Source organism: Aethalodelphis obliquidens, unplaced genomic scaffold, assembly GCF_003676395.1.
Source record: "Aethalodelphis obliquidens isolate GAN/ISIS:26980383/991018 unplaced genomic scaffold, ASM367639v1 scaffold81, whole genome shotgun sequence".
Taxonomy (NCBI): Eukaryota; Metazoa; Chordata; class Mammalia; order Artiodactyla; family Delphinidae; genus Aethalodelphis; species Aethalodelphis obliquidens.
This window is the reverse complement of record NW_020838025.1, coordinates 1091535-1114495: the sequence shown is the minus strand read 5'-3', so window position 1 is coordinate 1114495 and position 22961 is coordinate 1091535. Positions and strand designations below refer to the sequence as shown.

At 39.5% G+C, this 22961-nt stretch overlaps 1 protein-coding gene across 6 annotated transcripts in view; it reads left to right on the top strand.

The window, feature by feature from the left end:
* ARHGEF26 (Rho guanine nucleotide exchange factor 26) overlaps nt 1-22961 on the top strand; it is a 181122-nt gene that overhangs the window by 29224 nt on the left and 128937 nt on the right. For all 6 annotated transcript variants that reach the window (XM_027092789.1, XM_027092791.1, XM_027092787.1 and 3 more), the window contains 2 exons: nt 5990-6046; nt 9086-9246. In XM_027092789.1, coding sequence (XP_026948590.1) covers nt 5990-6046; nt 9086-9246 — 218 coding nt within the window. The remainder of the gene's footprint in view (nt 1-5989; nt 6047-9085; nt 9247-22961) is intronic.

Here is a 22961-nt window from a genome sequence, read left to right as displayed (position 1 = left end):
AATTCTAGCTCATTTATAATTCAGGGGCTGTTCGGCTTGTGATAAGTCTGTAGAAAGGACCTAGGAGTGATTGTGTCACGTGGTGTAGTTTTACTTTGCAATTTATTTTCTTCCCACTTGAACTCTTGAGAATAGAAGCCCATGAATAGCGAATCACCAGGAGGCATGAATAAAACCGTCAATTTTCAGCAAGTGGGTAACTCCAAGTTTAAAGGTCTTAGCTCCCATGGGTATTCAGTGGACATTAGTGCTTTCTGGAGCCTGTGTGATCTTGGATTATAAATATCTGATCTAATTTTTAATTGACTACTTTTCTGAGCCTTTTTGGTTGGTCAGTCTTTTGGGGGCCCTCCTATCCTGGTTTCTCTGGCTGGCGGTGAAAAACAGAAGGAATGTGCACCTGTCTTATCTAGAAACACTGTCAAGTCACAGAGGGCCTGAGGACATATCCTCGTTTACCCCATAGAAAATGGTCATCTGATCAGCCAGGTGACTGGTGTAGTTCATCTTGGCTCTGTCCACAAGTACAGGGCCGACTCTAATCTGTAGATAGGCTCTGTATAAATGGCAACCTCAGGGCTCTGTTGGAGGTGCAGAGAACCTGACTTATTACCTATTCCAGTCAGTGGCGTCAAAGGCCAAGGAATATTGCACAAAGCTCAGGGTTTTCCTAACACAGTTCTTCACGAGGTGAAAACACCTGTAGCTGTGGTGAATGCGGGAGTGGAATTACTACCTAAAGCCTGGTTGTTCCTTTGTGGGACAGTCATCTAACAAGCTCAGATTGGCAAAGTATCAAGAAGGAAATCGGCATCCATTTTATTTTATTTGTTTATTTTTTAACCATTTTTAAAAATTAAAGTATAGTTAACTGACAATGTTGTACTAGTTTCAGGTGTACAGCAAAGTGACTCAGTTGTACATATACATATATCTATTCTTTTTTCAGATTCTTTCCCCATATAGGTTATTACAGAATGTTGAGTATAGTTCCCTGTGCTATACAGTAGTTCCTTGCTGTTTATCTATTTTATATGTAGTAGTGTTTTCATGTTACTCCCAAACTCCTAATTTATCCCTCCTTCCCTTTCCCCTTTGGTAACAGTAAGTTTGTTTTCTATGTCTGTGAGTCTATTTCTGTTTTGTAAATAAGTTCATTTACATCATTTTTTTAGATTCCATATGTAAGTCATATTATACGATATTTGTCTTTCTCTGACGTACTCGCCGTCAATTTTAGGTGGAATATCCATTAATTAACTTTTGGATCTGTACTTTAGGGAGTTTACGCTTTTATAAATTTCGGAAACTATATCTTGGGTTTAGTAAGACTATCATATCCATAGATGAAGTATCTTCTACTGTCCCTTATTAGTTTTAGCCAGTTGTTAACTTCTGTCTCTTTGAACATGGAAAATATACTGGTTACAAAAATCATGGGAGGAGAACTTCAATCCAGTTACAGCAGTAAAAATATAATTTATAATTATGAATTTAGGACTGTTATGACATTAGTGAGTTCCCTGCATTCACTGTCTTGACGGGCCATATAATATATGTTCATATTTTTCAACTTATCTCAGAACTGTAGTTGTGAGCTACAGTTTTGTTGTTTTATTTGAATTAATTTTTATCCGCTTCAAATGTTGACAGTATTGACATATATTCACACTTTCTCCTTAGAGTCTATCGTCTGCCATGGCAAGATCTGAAGAGTTTTGTGAATTGCTTAGATTATACGAAATCAAGAACCCCAAATGGAATCTAGTTCTTAATGTTTCATTAAACTATTTATGTCATTCTAGTTGATGAGATAGTTAAATAAAAAAAATTAGACCAGTGAGGAATGAGAAAGTTCAAGTGAGGTCGGAAGAGAGCTGTAAAGGAGTGTTGCTTGGCTGTCTGTGTGTTCCCGTTTGTGCTGGGCCAGAGCCCCCACTGCAAAATATACATTTAAAAAAGAAAAAAAGGCTGTACAATTTAATTTCTTTCATTTTAGATAACAAAATAGGAATCCATTTTGGAAGCTGGTGTATTTTCTTTTCCATACATGGAAACAAGGAGAACCCTTGGAGAATTTTGCTAGATTCTCTTAGCAAAACTGTGCAAACTGCAGAAAACATGTAAATGTAAAAACTATAGGTATAAACGTATGCTTTATACACATTTTTTTGTGTGCAAAAGAAGAGCCTGGGCCTTCCAAAGATTTTTACTTCAGTTTAGCAGTAAGGTCACTGGTGTTGAATAGAAAATTTCCAGAGATATTTACTATTAAAATCTTTGCACGCATTCTTTCTCCTTCTTTCCTTTCCCTCCCTCCCTTACCCACTTCTTTCCTTGCTTCTTTCCGCTTGACACTTTGCTCTGTGTTTTCATTCTCCCCCAGTTTTCTCCTGCCTGCCTTCTGCCGGTCTCTGTGAGGCCCTGTTTTATAACCTCTCTCCCCTTCTTTCTCTGGTTTCATCTTCCAAATTCTTCAGGCTCTGAAATAATCTTGCTGCTCTTGACCTTCGACCTCCAGGCACCTGCTCTGCTTAATTTAGAGTTGAACGTGGAAGGTCTCAGGTGGACAGAATGCTTCCTCTTGGCTCAGGAGAAGAACCTGTCCAGCCAGGACCTGGAGCAGTGGTCTGGCAGCCAGCCAGGAGGAGCTGGCTCATCACAGCTCTCCAGAGCCAGTTTTCAGATTCCCCGAATGTGCCCGTTTTCTTAATTATAACCCAAGACTGCTTCATGGAATCTTTTTTTCTTTTTGGTCAGTTTTGTATGGGCTGCTGGTCTCTTACTGATGACTTTTTTGGGTAAAGGAATATTTTATCGTTTTTTAAATTAGTATTATGAGTGAAAGATGATAATTCTATGCAATTAGTACTTTGCCTTTTTCAAAACTACCTTCTCTCCCCCCTCAGAAGAGCAACTACTTTAGCTGGGGATTTTTTTCTTTTTCTTTTTGATAGGATGTAGTACTCTTTATCCCTCAGTAAACTAGCTGTATCTGGGTAGGTCTCTAAGCCCACATGCTTCGCTCTCTTCCCCTTAAGATTTCCGGGCTTGAAGTCAGCAGTAGTTGTGGATAGAGATGCCGGTGGCCTGGAAGTTCTTGCTGGTGACCTCACCTGCAGAGACAGTGGGCGTGATGCTGGGATATTGATCTGTCAGGACTTTGTGTCAGGCAGGAAATCCTGTGAAGTTCCTGCTCAGGGTTAACCAAATGGGAGCAGCTCTGAACGGTTTCATTCTTCTGTCCAGTCTCCTACCTTATTAAAATGTTTGAAGAAGCCTTTTTAGCCATGAGTTCTTGCTGACAGACTGACCCAGGGTCAGGATTGTGGGTAAGGCATTACAACATGCCGTGATATGCGTGGATGAAAACAAACATATGGAGACTTGGTACAGACCTGGCATTAGAAGGGGTTGTAGTGATGATCATCCAACCTTAGAAATGGGGTGCCTCTCATAGAAAGCCGGGAGTTCCTATCCCTGATGATATCTGATTAAGAGTGGGAGCCCTGAAGTTGACAGGCCTGGATGGGGATCCTGGCCTTGCTACCTATTAGCTGTGTGATCTGGGATCCTAAGCCTTAGTTGTTATTCCCATCTGTTAAATGGGCATAAAAGTAGTATTGGCTTTTTAGAATTTTTATGAGGATTCAGTGGGAATGGGATATAAAATACACAGCATATTTCCTGGTGCTCAGTAAATGATTGCTGATTTTACTATTGATTTAGGACTCTGTCTACTCTACTGCACTGCTTTCTAACCTTTTCCAACAATCAGATTAAAGGCAGTAACATGTAGTTGTTTATTACCCTGACCCCACAATGTAGAGAACTGTGTGCCAGCGGTCTTCACACTGGGATATGCATCACACCCCAGGGCATTCAGCAAGATGATGTGAGGTGGGCAGGAATAGTTTTAAGGGGACCATTTTCCAGATTCTCAACTTGCAGGTATTCTTTTTTCTAAAGCTGAGACTGTATCTGCAGTTAAAGTGTTACACCAGGTTTTTTATTTTTTTCCAACTTCCACTTTCACAGTTACCCCTTTTGCCATTTTTCTAAAGAAAGCCATCTCTCTCAGCCGTATCAAATCTTACTTTGGTGCCCTGTCTCAACGTGTTAAATCACAGGCACAAGATAAAATGGGGTGAATTTGAAATACTGGTTTCAGCAAAGCCTCCTTTAATTAAGCCACCGTCTCACTCAGAGTTGCACTGTCAGTAAAATTTTACTTTTAGGGCTAATGTGTTGAAATTAGAAGTAATTGTGTCATTTTGATTATAGATTAGTAATGCTATTTGTAGTGATTGTACAATACAGAAGAGTCTTTATGCTTAAAGCTTATTGGTCACAGGAAATTTTAGAAAATTAAATGTGAAAACCTATTTTGTGTTGAAGTATGCTAGGGTGACTAATAAGACACCCTGACATATAGAATTATACTAGGAATCTTAGGGGGGTGGGATTGACATCTAAATGAGATTTCAAGGAGAAAGAAGAATAATGTAAAATCTTCAACTGTTAAGAAAAGCTTATTTATTTTTGAATGAATGATGTTATGCAATAGGTATTTAGTCATCATGGTTTTTATATTTCATTGGATACATTTAAAATAACACACGGTTAAAATGTCTAAATTTACAATTAGCAGCAAAATATATCTTTTTTTTTTTTTTTTTTTTTTTTTTTTTGCGGTACGCGGGTCTCTCACTGTTGTGGCCTCTCCCGTTGCGGAGCACAGGCTCCGGACGCGCAGGCTCAGTGGCCATGGCTCACGGGCCCAGCTGCTCCGCGGCATGTGGGATCTTCCCGGACCAGGGCATGAACCCGTGTCCCCTGCATCGGCAGGCGGACCCTCAACCACTGTGCCACCAGGGAAGCCCCAAAATATATCTTTAAAATTCTTTAAGTTTAGGATGAAAATCTGAGATGCCAACTTAAAAATGGGTCTAAGGGAACATGGTTTTTACGGGTTTTTTTGAGAAGTATGGTAGCCAAACGTTTGAAGACCTTTGTTATTTTTATTGCTATTAATTTTTCACACAAGGGGAGGGCACTGTCTTCCTGCTCTTCTTCCTGTGAAGGGCAGGATTTAATTGGTCGGTATTTTGCATAGGCCTTACCTTTTGCTAATTAAACTTTAACTGAAAAACATGAATATCTTTCATGTGCCAGACTCAGTGCCGGGTATATCAGAAGAGACTCCAGGTCCTGCCTTCATGGAGTTCATAGTTCAGCCTCTACTCTTTGGGTCAGAGACTGAATTTTGATAGGAACTACAGCAGTCAGGTAAAAATGTGTGGCAGTTGAGTCAGGAACCGCAGGGATTCAACTAGGGATACAACTGTATTACTGCAAGTATGGTACTTGCAGAAGAAGAATGGTAGCATTCTTGGTTCTTGTAGGTACTGTGGCTTCTCCAAAGACTATCAGGTTAATATCCTTATTTGTCAAAATTAAATATGCCTGAAAGACTGCTGAAATTGGGCCAAGGGGACTGTGTTTTCCTTGTTTGATTGGGTTTTTATAAAGAGCATTGCTGTTCCACTGAGTATTTGTGAAAAAATAGTGTTAAAATTACTCTTTCAATGAAATAAGGACACCATATTACTGACCAGGGTTCTGGGCAGTAAACTCTTAGAGTGGCGGCTTCATTTTCTTTATTATCAGGAATTTCTTCACTTATGAATCAGAAGATTAATTTCATAAGTATTTTAGGAATAGCCAGAACTAAGAGTAGAACAGATTAACTCAACCTGATAGGATAGTGTTCTAGACACTTTTCATTTCTTTAGTGTTGAGCTATGCTAATTTATCAGTGTAATTAAATGTCATTTGAGGGGTGTGAGACTCAAAATTAGTATGTACTGAATTCAACATTTCACGTAATTTCTCTTAATTCATTTTTGAAGGGCATAGGGTTCTGTCTTACCTAATAAAGAAGTTGTTTAAGTAAATGCGCTCAACTTTATTTTGCTTTTCCCCCTAGGTGAAAAGAAATGGATTATCTCAGACAGTTAGCCAGGAAGAAAGAAAGAGACAAGAGGTATGTTTTCCACCAAGCAGATGCTTTAGGGTTCCAAGGGGTGCCTGTTACGTTCAGCATTTTCCTTTGACGATGTATCCATTTTGTTGTTTTTTTTTTACAAAAGGAGTATGTGATCATTGTCAAATAAAACTACACATAAGCCCCCATAAAAGAAAATTTAAAATATACCAATGTCATTTTAACTTAACAAAGCACCTAGTCTGCGTGTATTTACACTGGAAGAAATACGTTGAAAAATGAAACAGACATTACTTAGATCCTGGAACTGAAAAAGGGTGTTAGTGGAAAAACTGGTGAAATCTGAATAAAGTGTGAATATTTGTCTGCAGACAAAATGTAATGTACCCTGGATAGGGAAAGCCAGGTGAAGGAAATATAGGAACTCTGAACCCTCTTTGCAAGATTTCTATAAATCTAAAATTATACCCAAATAAAAGTTTACCTAATAAAAAGTAAAACATAATAAGAGGGTTTCATAACTTGAAGTTTAATAAATGCAGTTTAAGAAAATTGCTCACTGTAATAATATTGCGAAGTTGTCAAAGTACTTTCCTTCTGTTTTATGCATGTGAATATGGAGATACAGAAGCTTAGGCATATACATGCATGTAAATCAATTCCACAGAGGCCATGAGATACCTTTTTCTTATTTCATTGGCCTGAAATAACACAAAAATATAAGGATGCTTTGTAGTGCCATTTTTTTAACTTTAAAAAAACAAAATAGTATATAACATTGGTGTATACGTCTCTGAGAATTAAAAATGTATTACATTTATAATTTTTTTCTTATTTTTATTTATAAAGAAACTAAGACTTTCACTAAAATAGAAGTCCTACATTCTCCTCCTCTGTCTCATTCCCTTCCTGTCCTCCCCAGAGGCAACTATAATTATGAATCGATGTGTATCCATCCAATCACGTATTAGGTATATTTATGTACATATACTTATGTGTATCTGTTAAGATGTAAATAAGTGGTATGATTCTGAACATGTTTTGGTTGGTTGCTTTTTACATTCAACATTGTTTTTGAGATTTATCCATGTTAATGCATGTTAATCTAGATCATTTATTCAAACTACTGAATAGTATTCCATTCTCTAAATACTACTTTAAAAAAAAATCTGTTCTCCTAGTGAGGGACAACAGGTAGTACTTCTTTTCTTTATGGTTAACATTGTGGCATAAACAATATTTCTCTCTGTTTGTGGACAAATTCAAGAGCTTCTCCAGGGTCCTAGTCCCATTTGAATATTTCTTTTCTTTTAAACCTATTCTGTTTCCCTTATATTTTGAAAATATTTATTTAGATTTGTGATTTAAAAAAGTAATGACTGGGAATTCCCTGGCAGTCCAGAGGTTAGGACTCTGTGCTTTCACTGGCAAGGGCCCAGGTTCAATCCCTGGTAATGACAGCAAATCTAACTATGGTTTCTTTCTGTTCCTGTACAGATATTTTAACAGGTCTAATGTGATTTGCTTTTAAGTAGTTGATGACCCAATTGCATGTTTTAAGTTATTACATTAAACTTATTATATTAAACTACCACTTAGTCATCTTTTCCTGTGATCTACTCTGTGTAGTTTATCATATCTTTTTGTTTGAATCTTCACATTTTGGATTTGATTACAAAAGTCTCTGCTTTTGAAAATATTTTTTAGTCATTCCAAGGCACTATATCCATCAACAACCTGAAATCCATTATTTTTGGTCAGGATGGGTGAATTTTCTTTAGTTTGCATTACATTTCCTGATGATAATTGTATTGATTGAATAGAATCACACGAGATACAGGTTGAATGAGACTCTTAATGTTCTTACTCTTTACTCATTAGATGATTATATCACTTAAGTCCCTGGAGCGCAACTGAGGTTAGACCAGTATGACTTCTCTAAAAGCTTATGGATGCTAAGAAGAGAGGTGAACCCCGAGACTAGCACCACTAACCTGACTTAAAGAATTATGGCTCACCTACCGGCAGTGGGGTGTCCACCTGCCTGTGCCTAACTGCTCCCACCCGGCCTCAGCTGGAGCACAGGGTCTCACGGGGAGAATCTTCTATGCCCTTTGGGCCAATCACTGAGGGGAAGAACCCTGGAGGTCAAGGGGGTTGATGGCAGTGTTACTAGGGTAGGTCTCCAGGAAGGATGGGAACCTCAAGCCTGCAAGGATGTTCACTACCCGTCCTTGAGGAGGAATTCTCCCTGCCTGGCCATTCTTGGAGAATCTGATTTTGTTAAGGTGCTAGATGAGTTCCTTACACAGGGCGCTGGTGTCTCTCCACATATATGGGTTGGCTTTTGATAATTAATGAACGCTTACAGGTAAACCACTGTGTGCCTGACACCAAGAGTTTCTGCCGAGGGTCCTTCGCTCCTTCTTGAGACACTGATGAGAGCAGAGAGGGTGGCTTGTTGGACGGAATTACTTTCAGTTGTATGAGTTTATATAAAAGAATTCCTGTGGCTGATAAGAACCTTTTGAGGGTAGGTCCAATCACGCTCTTTAATGAACCCAGAATATTTGTTCTTATTAACCACAAATTAGTTGGATTAAAACATAGGGAGAGAAAGGAGGACCCACAAGGGAGGGAAGAAATGTATTTGTGAGAAATTTTCTCTGAATCCCAAGTGAGGTCCATAAATCTTCACTGTCCCAGAGCAGCATGCTTTGAAATCAGGGCTGGAGGAGATGACCCCAAAGGTTAATTAATGTCACACTGAGATTTTACGACATGCCCTAGCTTCCTCCCAGAGATTCTGCCCCCTGGCAAAGTGTGACCTCAGGATGCAGTCTCAAGTCATCCCAATACTTTCATTTTTTCCTAGTTATATTCTAGGCAGTGACTCTATTTCTCAAAATTTGGGTATATGTGCCTTATATAAAGACAGTAGTTTGGTAATGTAGTTTTTAATACTTATCTTTTTGTATTTTTTAAGATATTATGTTATTCTTATAGCAGAATTATGAGGGCTAGGTTTAATTCTTTAATTGAAGGAATGAATAACACATTTCTTCTTCCTTCTATCAGGCTATCTTTGAAGTTATATCCTCTGAACATTCATATTTACTCAGCTTGGAGATCTTGATACGAATGTTTAAAAATTCTAAAGCACTGAGTGATACGATGACCAAAACAGAGAGTCACCATCTTTTCTCCAATATTACAGATGTCTGTGAGGCAAGCAAAAAGTAAGTTCACTTTCGTTTGCCTTTGGTCATGCCAAGACATTACTTGTTAACAAACAGCTGCCTTATGTCAAAAGGAAGACATTTAGAGGTGTGAAGTCTCTCATTTGTTCAATTGGCGTTTATCTTTATTCCTTGAAATAAATTTTAAGATGTGTTTCAAGGTGTTGATGTATAGACAGATGCTAAGTGTGTAATTAATTGTCACAGAAGACAGTTATATCTAAGGTCTCTATATTCCTTCTCTTTCTCCCTATTTCTCCTTTTTCCCTTTTATTTTTCCTTTTTAATTATTGCCAATAATATAACAACATTAGTTGGAAGGAAACAAGGTAACTCACTATCAAACCATTCAAATACAGACATTATTTCTGTTTACATTTTCATAATAGTCTTGTCCTTGTTAAGATATGTATATATTATTTTTAAAATGCAGTCATAGTGACCATAACGATTTTTACAGATTTTCCCTATTTCACTTTCCATAAGCACTATTAGAAGAGTTTCCATTATTTTTATTTTATTTTATTTTTTTCGGTACGTGGGCCTCTCACTGTTGTGGCCTCTCCCGTTGCGGAGCACAGGCTCCGGACGCGCAGGCTCAGCGGCCATGGCTCACGGGCCCAGCCGCTCCGCGGCATGTGGGATCTTCCCGGACCAGGGCACAAACCCGTGTCCCCTGCATCGGCAGGCGGACTCTCAACCACTGCGCCACCAGGGAAGCCCTCCATTATTATTCTTAATGAGTGCAGAAAGCTCAGTTTGTACACCAGTGGTGAGCTCTTCTGTCCTTCCGAGGGAACTACACAGCCTGTACTGGAGCCATGTGCCAGCAGTGTTGAGCCACCCGAGGTGCCATTTTGGTAGATCAAAATGGATTGAATATCAGCAGTTTTGTATGGCTGGGTCAAAGGTAGGTTTACTGTACAACTCATAGCTTAAGCTTCAAGGCTCCTCATTTGCAAGGGCACCTTTTAAATATTTGCTTTTGTGCCTAATTTTTTCTTAGAGGGCCTCCAAATTGTACAGGCTTCAGGGCCCACAAAAAACAGGATCTGTCCCTGGGGTGAGTGCCCCTTGTGAATCTGGATGTTGTTCATTTGTCACTTTAGGGAAAATCCAAGTGGGCAGTGACGGTAACACGTTTGTATCCCTGGCTCCATCGCTGTGTGCAGGTAGATTTTCCTTTTGAACTGCAAGATTGAAAATCTGTGCTGAACAGGTTAGCATGTGAGTTGGGGCCACTGCAGAGATGCAATTTGTGGTCAGATCAGCGAGCTCTCCCAATATTTTATGGTAGTGACACAACTTCAGAAGTCAGATTCTGCCACAAGAAAAGATCTTGACAATCCTATTACTGGCGTGGATACTTACAAATATGTGTCCAGAGGACCTGCTGGGCCTTAGAGAACAGGGGCCTGTGGTGTGCAGGTGGTGACACACACTGCAGCTTGGAAGTCTTTTTTCAGAAGCTGGATCATTGCTTGTGTTCAACCTATTGGGTTTTTTTTGGTACCAGTCTTGCCCATTTTGGTAAGAGAAATGAAAAATCTCCTTTCTCCCGTTGGTGAAGGGGAAAGAGCAAGGGCCTTAGATGGTGTGTCCCTGTTCAACAGGTATTCAGATTTCAAAATGAGTCTGTTTCATTTTAACTTGTACTTTGGTTTAACTACGAAAATAAATCTCCATGTTAGATATATCGCTATAAAGAATTATTTCTGTTTTGATAACCATAAAATGTAAGTTATGATTTTAATTAGAATATGTTTCCTGAAAACCATGGTGGCATGTTTTTCACTCCTCTCTGGAATTGTTCTTTGAATCGTGTGGCCATCAGTCCACTTCTCATAGCGTATAAATGACTCTAGAGAAAGCTGTTAGTTCTGACTGTTGAGTAGCAGTGGTTCTTGAACAGAGTATGTTTTGGGTCCTAAGAGTCTTTGGGCCTCGGCAGCACTGCTCGTGTACCAGGCATGCTTCAGAAGGAGCCTGGGCCCCAGCAATCACATCTTGTCTTGGTAGTTGGTTAACCTTGAGAAGGTTGCTAAACGTCTCCAACTCATTTCTTAGATATAAAATGGGGATAAAAACCATAATTGGTTAACCCTGAAATAAGTCATTTTATTTAAATTATAGATGAAAATTTTATTATTTTAATTTCACTCATTTACAAAATATAAATCTCTTATGATTTTATTTAAATGTTTTCATTTCTGTAGTAACTTAAAATAAGAGGCTATTCTGGACATTTTTTCCATTTTTCATTTTTAAAACAAAACTCAAACTTCTCGGCCTGCATTATGATAAAGAAAGAAATATCTTTATCCTTTACATTTTTTGTTTTGTTTTTATTTGAAATACAGTGTTTTAATTTGGAGAGATGCCTATGTAATATTTGATCTCTGTTATATTCCAACTAAGAATGATCAGCTTCTGCATGGTAATCCTGTGTCTGTATCATAATAACTTACATTACAAAAGTTTATTGAAGTTTGAAATACTCATTTCAGATACAGCCTTTTTAAAATTCAAAGTTCTCAGAAGATTTACAAAACCTATTTCATTATGTAAAGCCTGCTTGTTGAATTTCCAGCATTTGGGCTCCAAGAGTGACTGACTCTCAAGTGGTAATGCCTTCATGTGCTACCCATGAAAGAGTTTCCAGTCTTAAGAAATCATAAAATTTTCATTTTTTTTCTTGAATAAACAAACGATCAGGGTCTGAATTAAGTACTGACTAAGTGGGGCATTGTTAAGTGTGGTATAATCAAGACTATGTTCATTGCTTTACTTTTACCTGATGAAAAATTGCAGCTATAGGTGGCGGGATATTCAGTGGAGGCTGAGCTCACAACATGCTCAGCATTTGACTTAACAATGTGATGTCTGGTCCTCTTTACAGTGGCTCAGGTTCTTCACTGTTTTCCAGTAAATGTCGCCAAGAAGCCCTTATGTGTAAGAGGATGCTATATGAAAACGAACAGGCAGGGACAAGGTCATTCTGATTCTGGGTGTGTGCATTTATCAGTGGATGCTCCTACTGAATTCTTTCCTGCTTTATAAAGAATTGTTCATTGCAGTCATCACTTGTGGAGCCTCCTATTCTGCCAGATGCCTGGATTCTAGAGCATTTCAGCTGGTGGCATCTGCCCTGTGGCTCTTGGTCCTCAGGGGCCAGTGGCGGCCAGTGGAACATCCCCGGTGTGTGTGCAGAGGCATCCTGGGGCAGGGCACTTACTCGAAATGGGCAGGTTTGGGTCATGCTAGAGGTTATGGGCCTAGGGCCCCTGGTGAGAATCACAGGTGAGGATGAGAGAAGATGGTAGTGGCCTTTGTGTGCCTGCTGAGGAGTTTTTACTGTTTACTGAAGGCTGGGTGGACACAGTGGGCAATTAAGTAGGGGACTGACGTGGTGGTCTGGGAGATGACAGTAGAATGATGTTTGCATAAGAGAGGAGGTGAAGATGGTGAAAGGTTTGGGGCCATTGCAGTAACACAGCCAGAGATGATGGGAATCCTATAGGAGTCCTAAGAGGAAGGACTTGAAGGATATTTAGAACCTGCAATCCTGAGGACTTGGCAAGAGAGAGGGAGGAGTTTTGTTTACCTCCCAGTGTCTGCCTGGTTGACTGTGGATGGTGGTTGTATTATCCAGGGTGTAAGAGAAACAGGTTGGGGCTTAATGAGGGAGATAAGGAATTCAATTTGGGGCAAGTTTGAAATGACTGTGGAGCATGAGGGGAAGGTGTTTAGTTGAAAGGAGAAAAAGATTAGAATTCCAGAAAAATCTTGACTTGAATGTAGATTTGAGTCATGTACGTTCTTGGCACAGTGGGTTTAAGTGAGATACTAGAGCTTGTAAGTGATGGTTTTTAAGTGGTGGTGGTGGAACTGGTGGTGGTTGTGTTTGCCTCCTGGGGGCATTTGGAATGTGTTTTCGGTTGCCCCAGTGACCTGGAGACTCTATTGGCATTAGTAGGTGGGGGCCAGAGGTGCCAGACGTCCTACAAGTGGTTGAACTGCCCTAGACAAGCATGAATTGTCCCACCCAAATGCCCGTTGTGTCCTCCTTGAGATGCACAGATCGAGCAAAAAGAAAAAGAAAACCAAGGTCAGAATTTTGGCACAGAAACATTTAAGGAGACTACATCAGGGGCGTGGGGGACAAAATTGAAGCAAATAGGGTAAGAACTACTGCCAGGACCTTTCTCAGGCCCCTTGGCTGTGGAAGGTTTGCCCCTGTCTTTAATGCCTTCCTGTCACCCCCTGTGTCAGTGCCATGGGCAAGGCAGCTGTTTGCTTTGTAATCTTCTTTAAAGGCATATGCGGGGAGGCAGCTGGAACCCTACTGGTTCTGTATTTGACCCCTCCTACAAAGAGTGCGGCCTTTTCTTTTTCTTGGGATGATTAGAACTAAATCCTCCTAAGTTCAGGCAGTCCCAGTATGCCTTTGACCTCCCAGCTCTGGACCTACTTCCTTCTACCTTTGACTGTTTTAACTTCCCTCTGACTCAAATGCATGAAATCTCCCTGGAGTCATGGTCTCTCTGTCTTTTAAGGCCAAAAGATGTCCTGAAAACCTAATCATCCCATGACAAAAGGGGAGTATTAGATATCTTTTGTTTAGAAATGAATAGGCTTAATTCATAAATAAACAGCACACATTGTATATGCTTTGCCTATTTGCATATATCCTTTGATTATATTTTTGTTCTGCTTTTACATATCTGTGTTCATTTAGAATAATTTATAGATAGTTGCCATATTAATAGAAAAAGACCTATAAGTATGATTAATTTTCATGAATTAGCAACAGAATATGATCTTATTCAGAATTTCCACTTGTTTTTAAATTTAAGATCTATTGATGGTAAAAGACTGATACTATGGAAAGGAGATTGCCTTTTGTATAAGACTGAATATTAATCCCACTGCTGTGTTTAGAAACATTAAGGTATAAGTAAGGTCTTTTGTATTAAAGTGTTTTCTGCAAAATGAAAACTAGATGAACCTCTGTTTTGATGTTTTATAAAAGGATGTTTTTAATCTTTTTTTTTTACATCTTTATTGGAGTATAATTGCTTTACAATGGTGTGTTAGTTTCTGCTTTATAACAAAGTGAATCAGTTATACATATACATATGTTCCCATATCTCTTCCCTCTTGCGTCTCCCTCCCTCCCACCCTCCCTATCCCACCCCTCCAGGCAGTCACAAAGCACTAAGCTGATCTCCCTGTGCTATGCGGCTGCTTCCCACTAGCTATCTACCTTACGTTTGGTAGTGTATCTATGTCCATGCCTCTCTCTCGCTTTGTCACAGCTTACCCTTCCCGCTCCCCATATCCTCAAGTCCATTCTCTAGTAGGTCTGTGTCTTTATTCCTCTCTTACCCCTAGGTTCTTCATGACATATTTTTTTCTTAAATTCTATATATATGTGTTAGCATACGGTATTTGTCTTTCTCTTTCTGACTTACTTCATTCTGTATGACAGACTCTAGGTCTATCCACCTCATTACAAATAGCTCAATTTCGTTTCTTTTTATGGCTGAGTAATATTCCATTGTATATATGTGCCACATCTTCTTTATCCATTCATCCGATGATGGACACTTAGGTTATTTCCATCTACGGGCTATTGTAAATAGAGCTGCAATGAACATTTTGGTACATGACTCTTTTTGAATTATGGTTTTCTCAGGGTATATGCCCAGTAGTGGGATTGCTGGGTCATATGGTAGTTCTATTTGCAGTTTTCTAAGGAACCTCCATACTGTTCTCCATAGTGGCTGTACCAATTCACATTCCCACCAGCAGTGCAAGAGTGTTCCCTTTTCTCCACACCCTCTCCAGCATTTATTGTTTCTAGGTTTTTTGATTATGGCCATTCTGACCGGTGTGAGGTGATATCTCATTGTAGTTTTGATTTGCATTTCTCTAATGATTAATGATGTTGACCATTCTTTCATGTGTTTGTTGGCAGTCTGTATATCTTCTTTGGAGAAATGTCTGTTTAGGTCTTCTGCCCATTTTTGGATTGGGTTGTTTGTTTTTTTGTTATTGAGCTGCATGAGCTGCTTATAAATTTTGGAGATTAATCCTTTGTCAGTTGCTTCATTTGCAAATATTTTCTCCCATTCTGAGGGTTGTGTTTTGGTCTTGTTTATGGTTTCCTTTGCTATGCAAAAGCTTTGAAGTTTCATTAGGTCCCATTTGTTTATTTTTATTTCCATTTCTCTAGGAAGTGGGTCAAAAAGGATCTTGCTATGATTTATGTCATAGAGTGTTCTGCCTATGTTTTCCTCTAAGAGTTTGATAGTTTCTGGCCTTACATTTAGGTCTTTAATCCATTTTGAGCATATTTTTGTGTATGGTGTTAGGGAGTGATCTAATCTCATACTTTTACATGTACCTGTCCAGTTTTACCAGCACCACTTATTGAAGAGGCTGTCCTTTCTCCACTGTACATTTCTGTCTCCTTTATCAAAGATAAGGTGACCATATGTGCGTGGGTTTGTCTCTGGGCTTTCTATCCTGTTCCATTGATCTAACTTTCTGTTTTTGTGCCAGTACCATACTGTCTTGATTACTGTAGCTTTGTAGTATAGTCTGAAGTCAGGGAGCCTGATTCCTCCAGCTCCGTTTTTCTTTCTCAAGATTGGTTTGGCTATTCGGGGTATTTTGTGCTTCCATACAAGTTGTGAAATTTTTTGTTCTAGTTCTGTGAAAAATGCCAGTGGTAGTTTGATAGGGATTGCATTGAATCTGTAGATTGCTTTGGGTAGTAGTCATTTTCACAATGTTGATTCTTCCAATCCAAGAACATGGTATATCTCTCCATCTATTTGTATCATCTTTAATTTCTTTCATCAGTGTCTTATAATTTTCTGCATACAGGTCTTTTGTTTCCTTAGGTAGGTTTATTCCTAGATATTTTATTCTTTTTGTTGCAGTGGTAAATGGTATTGTTTTCTTGATTTCACTTTCAGATTTTTCATCATTAGTATATAGGAATGCCAGAGATTTCTGTGCATTAATTTTGTATCCTGCTACTTTACCAAATTCATTGATTAGCTCTAGTAGTTTTCTGGTAGCATCTTTAGGATTCTCTATGTAGAGTATCATGTCATCTGCAAACAGTGACAGTTTTACTTCTTCTTTTACGATTTGGATTCCTTTTATTTCCTTTTCTTCTCTGATTGTTGTGGCTAAAACTTCCAAAACTATGTTGAATAAGAGTGGTGAGAGTGGGCAACGTTGTCTTGTTCCTGATCTTAGTGGAAATGGTTTCTGTTTCTCACCACTGAGGACGATGTTGGCTGTGGGTTTGTCATATATGGCCTTTATTATGTTGAGGAAAGTTCCCTCTGTGCCTACTTTCTACAGGGTTTTTATCATAAATGGGTGTTGAATTTTGTCGAAAGCTTTTTCTGCATCTATGGAGATGATCATATGGTTTTTCTCCTTCAATTTGTTAATATGGTGTATCACGTTGATTGATTTTCCTATATTGAAGAATCCTTGCATTCCTGGAATGAACCCCACTTGATCATGGTGTATGATCCCTTTAATGTGCTGTTGGATTCTGTTTGCTAGTATTTTGTTGAGGATTTTTGCATCTATGTACATCAGTGATATTGGCCTGTAGTTTTCTTTCTTTGTGACATCCCTGTCTGGTTTTGATATCAAGGTGATGGTGGCCTCGTGGAATGAGTTTGGGAGTGTTCCTCCCTCTGCTATATTTTGGAAGAGTTTGCTAAGGATAGGTGTTAGCTCTTCTCTAAATGTTTGATATAATTCGCCTGTGAAGCCATCTGGTCCTGGGCTTTTTTGTTCGTTGGAAGAGTTTTAATCACAGTTTCAATTTCAGTGCTTGTGATTGGTCTGTTCATATTTTCTATTTCTTCCTGATTCTGTCTTGGCAGGTGGTGCCTTTCTAAGAATTTGTCCATTTCTTCCAGGTTGTCCATTTTATTGGCATAGAGTTGCTTGTAGTAATCTCTCATGATCTTTTGTATTTCTGCAGTGTCAATTGTTACTTCTCCTTTTTCATTTCTAATTCTATTGATGTGAGTCTTCTCCCTTTTTTTCTTGATGAGTCTGGCTAATGGTTTATCAATTTTGTTTATCTTCTCAAAGAAGCAGCTTTTAGTTTTATTGATCTTTGCTATCGTTTCCTTCATTTCTTTTTCATTTACTTCTGATCTGATCTTTATGATTTCTTTCCTTCTGCTAACTTTGGGGTTTTTTTGTTCTTCTTTCTCTAATTGCTTGAGGTGCAAGGTTAGGTTGTTTATTCGAGATGTTTCCTGTTTCTTAAGGTAGGATTGTATTGCTATAAACTTCCCTCTTAGAACTGCTTTTGCTGCGTCCCATAGGTTTTGGGTCGTCGTGTCTCCATTGTCATTTGTTTCTAGGTATTTTTTGATCTCCTCTTTGATTTCTCCAGTGATCACTTCGTTATTAAGTAATGTATTGTTTAGCCTCCATGTGTTTGTATTTTTTACAGATCTTTTCCTGTAATTGATATCTAGTCTTACAGTGTTGTGGTCAGAAAAGATACTTGATACAATTCCAATTTTCTTCAATTTACCAAGGCTTGATTTGTGACCCAAGATATGATCTGTCCTGGAGAATATTCCATGAGCACTTGAGAATAATGTGTATTCTGTTGTTTTTGGATGGAATGTCCTATAAATATCAATTAAGTCCATCTTGTTTAATGTATCATTTAAAGCTTGTGTTCCCTTATTTATTTTCATTTTGGATGATCTGTCCATTGGTGAAAGTGAGGTGTTAAAGTCCCCCACCATGAATGTGTTACTGTCGATTTCCCCTTTTATGGCTGTTAGTATTTGCCTTACGTATTGAGATGCTCCTATGTTGGGTGCATAAATATTTACAATTGTTATATATTCTTCTTGGATTGATCCTTTGATCATTATGTAGTGTCCTTCTTTTTCTCTTCTATTAGTCTTTATTTTAAAGTCTATTTTGTCTGATATGAGAATCGCTACTCCAGCTTTTTTTTGATTTCCATTTGCATGAAAAGTGTTTTTCCATTCCCTCACTTTCAGTCTGTATGTGTCCCTAGGTCTGAAGTGGGTCTCTTGTAGACAGCATATATACGGGTCTTGTTTTTGTATCCATTCAGCCGGTCTCTGTGTTTTGATTGGAGCATTTAATCCATTTATATTCAATTTAATTATCGGTATGTATGTTCCTGTTACCATATTCTTAATTGTTTTGGGTTTGTTTTTGTAGGTCGTTTCGTTCTTTTGTGTTTCCTGCCTAGAGAAGTTCCTTTAGCATTTGTTGTAAAGGTGGTTTGGTGGTGCTGAACTCTCTCAGCTTTTGCTTGTCTGTAAAGGGTTTAATTTCTCCATCAAATCTGAATGAGATCCTTGCTGGGTAGAGTAAACCTTGTTGAAGGTTTTTGTCCTTCATCACTTTTAATATGTCCTGCCAGTCCCTTCTGGCTTGCAGAGTTTCTGCTTAAAGATCAGCTGTTAACCTTATGGGGATTCCCTTGTGTGTTATTTGTTGTTTTTCCCTTGCTGCTTTTAATATGTTTCCTTTGTATTTAATTTTTGACAGTTTGATTAATATGCGTCTTGGTGTATTTCTCCTTGGATTTATCCTGTATGGGACTCTCTGTGCTTCCTGGACTTGATTAACTATTTCCTTTCCCATATTAGGGAAGTTTGAAAGTATAATCTCTTCAAATATTTTCTCAGTCCCTTTCTTTTTCTCTTCTTCTTCTGGAACCCCTATAATTCGAATGTTGGTGTGTTTAATGTTGTCCCAGAGGTCTCTGAGACTGTCCTCAGTTCTTTTCATTCTTTTTTCTTTATTCTGCTCTGCAGTAGTTATTTCCACTATTTTATCTTCCAGGTCACTTATCCGTTCTTCTGCCTCAGTTATTCTGCTACCGATCTCATCTAGAGTATTTTTAATTGCATTTATTATTGTTCATCGTTGCTTGTTTCATTTTTAGTTCTTCTAGGTCCTTGTTAAATGTTTCTTGTATTTTGTCCATTTTGTTTCCAAGATTTTGGATCATCTTTACTGTCATTATTCTGAATTCTTTTTCAGGTAGACTGCCTATTTCCTCTTCATTTGTTAGGTCTGGTGGGTTTTTATCTTGCTCCTTCATCTGCTGTGTGTATTTCTGTCTTCTCATTTTGCTTATCTTACTGTGTTTGGGGTCTCCTTTTTGCAGGCTGTAGGTTCGTAGTTCCCGTTGTTTTTGGTGTCTGTCCCCAGTGGCTAAAGTGGTTCATTGGGTTGTGTAGGCTTCCTGGTGGAGGGGACTAGTGCCTGTGTTTTGGTGGATGAGGCCGGATCATGTCTTTCTGGTGGGCAAGTCCACGTCTGTTGGTGTGTTTTGGGGTGTCTGTGGACTTATTATGATTTTAGGCAGCCTCTCTGCTAATGGGTGGGGTTGTGTTCCTGTCTTGCTAGTTGTTTGGCATAGGACGTCCAGCACTGTAGCTTGCTGGTCGTTGAGTGAAGCTGGGTGTTGGCGTTGAGATGGAGATCTCTGGGAGATTTTTGCCATTTTATATTATGTGGAGCTGGGAGGTCTCTTGTGGACCAGTGTTCTGAAGTTGGCTCTCCCACCTTAGAGGCACAGCACTGACTCCTGGCTGCAGCACCAAGAGCCTTTCATCCACACGGCTCAGAATAAAAGGGAGAAAAAGTAGAAAGAAAGAATTAGTAGAAGAAGAAAGAAAGAAAGAAAGAAAGGAGGGAAGGAGGGAGGGAGGGAGGAGGGAACGAAGGAGGGAAGGGAGAAAAAAGAAAGAAAGAAGATAAAGTAAAATAAAGCAAGATAAAATAAAATAAAGTTATTAAAATAAAAAATAATTATTAAGAAAAAAAATTTTAAAAAAACAAAAAAACGGACAGATAGAACCCTAGGACAAATGGTGGAAGCAAAGCTATACAGACAAAGTCTCACACAGAAGCATACACATACACACTCACAAAAAGAGGAAAAGGGGAAAAAATCATAAATCTTGCTCCCAAAGTCCACCTCCTCAATTTGGGATGATTGGTTGTCTATTCAGGTGTTCCACAGATGCAGGGTACATCAAGTTGATTGTGGAGCTTTAATCCGCTGCTCCTGAGGCTGCTGGGAGCGATTTCCCTTTCTCTTCTTTGTTCTCACAGCTCCTGGGGCTCAGCTTTGGATTTGGCCCCGCCTCTGCGTGTAGGTCGCCGGAGGGCGTCTGTTCTTCGCTCGGACAGGACGGGGTTAAAGGAGCAGCTGATTCGGGGGCTCTGGCTCACTCAGGCCTGGGGGAGGGAGGGGTACGGATGCGCGGCGAGCCTGCGGTGGCAGAGGCCAGCATGACGTTGCACAGCCTGAGGCGCGCCGTGGGTTCTCCCGGGGAAGTTGTCCCTGGATCCCGGGACCCTGGCAGTGGTGGGCTGCACAGGCACCCGGGTGCCTCTGCAGCCCACCACTGCCAGGGTCCTGGGAGGGGAGATGTGGAGTGTGACCTGTGCTTGCACACAGGCTTCTTGGTGGCGGCAGCAGTGGCCTTAGCGTCTCACGGCCGCCTCTGGGGTCTGCGCTTTTATCCGCGGCTCTCACCCGTCTCTGGAGCTCCTTTAAGCAGCGCTCTTAATCCCCTTTCCTCGCGCATCAGGAAACAGAGGGAAGAAAAAGTCTCTTGCCTCTTCGGCAAGTCCAGACTTTTCCCTGACTCCCTTCCGGCTAGCTGTGGCGCACTAATCCCCTGCAGGCTGTGTTCACGCCATCAACCCCAGTCCTCTCCCGGCGCTCCAACCGAAGCCCAAGCCTCAGCTCCCAGCCCTGCCCGCCGCGGCGGGTGAGCTGACAAGCCTCTCGGGCTGGTGAGTGCAGGTCGGCACCGATCCTCTGTGCGGGAATCTCTCCACTTTGCCCTCCGCACCCCTGTTGCTGTGCTCTCCTCCATGGCTCCGAAGCTTCCCCCCTCCGCCACCCGCAGTCTCCGCCTGCGAAGGGGCTTCCTAGTGTGTGGAAACCTTTCCTCCTTCACAGCTCCCTCCCACTGGTGCAGGTCCCGTCCCTATTCTTTTGTCTCTGTTTATTCTTTTTTCTTTTGCCCCACCCAGGTACGTGGGGAGTTTCTTGCCTTTTGGGAAGTCTGAGGTCTTCTGCCAGTGTTCAGTGCGTGTTCTGTAGGAGTTCCACGTGTAGATGTATTTCTGGTGTATCTGTGGGGAGGAAGGTGATCTCTGCGTCTTACTCTTCTGCCATCTTCCCGGAAGCCTCTATGATAGTTTATTTATGAAGCTTTAAACTGCTAGTGTTGGAGGGTATCCTGCAGAGGTGGGAGGTGGCTGTGGTTCACCGCGGGGACAAGGACACTGGCAGCAGAAGTTCTCTGTTCTTAATCTTAATTCTGCGTTTTCATTCTAAATATCTAGATTATGCTAACAGTACTTCATTTGCATTTTTTCAATAATGGAATATACTGTTATTTGTGACCTCTGAAAATATGCTGCTAAAGAACTTTGCAAGATGCTTGTTTTTCTTGTTTCCATTACAAAGTTAAAATATTGGTATTTCTTTGGGAAGTAATTTAAAGCTAAAACTATGCTGTCTTCAGTTTCTGCAGAGCAAAATAAAAATATCCATCAATGTGCTTTTGTGTCCTGAGGAACTGAGTTTGTTCCCAACATATAATGAGCAGCTAATGCCAAATTCTCCAGTTTCTGCTTTGTGTGGAGGAGTAAGTTACAGTAATAGTAAACAGATAAAATGAGACTTACCCAGAACTTGCTTCTCCAGAAGATTCTTTTCCCTAATTTAATCAGATTATATTAAAATTGAAATATCATGGAACACTGGATACTGTTAATGCATGTTGTAATATTATTTTATAGAATGACTTCATATTATAAAAAATGACATTTTACTCAAATAATGGCACAACGTATCTGCATTCTAAAGTGTTTTCTCTGTTTGGTAATTAAAATTCTCAACTTTAATGCACTGATAGCAAACTTTCAGAAGTTTTGTAATATTAATATTAGCATTTCGTCTTTCCTGACTAGTTCGTAAAGCTAAATTTTAAAAGAAAAACATATTAAATTTAACTAGGCCAGAGAGTATGGAATTCCTTATGTTGTAGAACCTGTTTAATTTTTTTCCCTGAAGTAATGGCTGTTGCCATTGTTTCTCATTAGCAAATGTTCTTTGCTTTCACAATATCCAGTGTAAGTTTACCAAGTTTATTTGGTACCAACTTTACAAAGTTTATTTGGTAACTAAAGCAATTGCCCTATTTCACTTAATGTAACAGAGAAACTTTATTCTTTCTGAAACCAAACTTCTTTAGCTGACGTTTGAAAGACAGTGACATTCAGAAGCTACTCTTATGACATTCTTTGACATTTTCTCTATCCTGAGATGAATAAACAAAGAAGTTCATTTGAAATTCACCTCAAGAACACTACAGTAATGTGGGTATTTTAGTCTACCTTGTTCAGCTTTTACCAATAACTGGTGTCTGAAGTAATAAAGAAATAAGTTATTTAAGTATCATTTCAAGTAAAGAAAAGGCAACAAATGTTTTAATAACAGATGCAGTCCTTTTAGTTAAGACTGAAGGTAAGCGGGGGGGAGGGTGCATCTGAAATCTTTGTAAAAGTTAGTGCGAGACAGATGACTGGGTAGACACATGCCCTAATATTAATTCCCTTCTGAAATCCCATTAAAA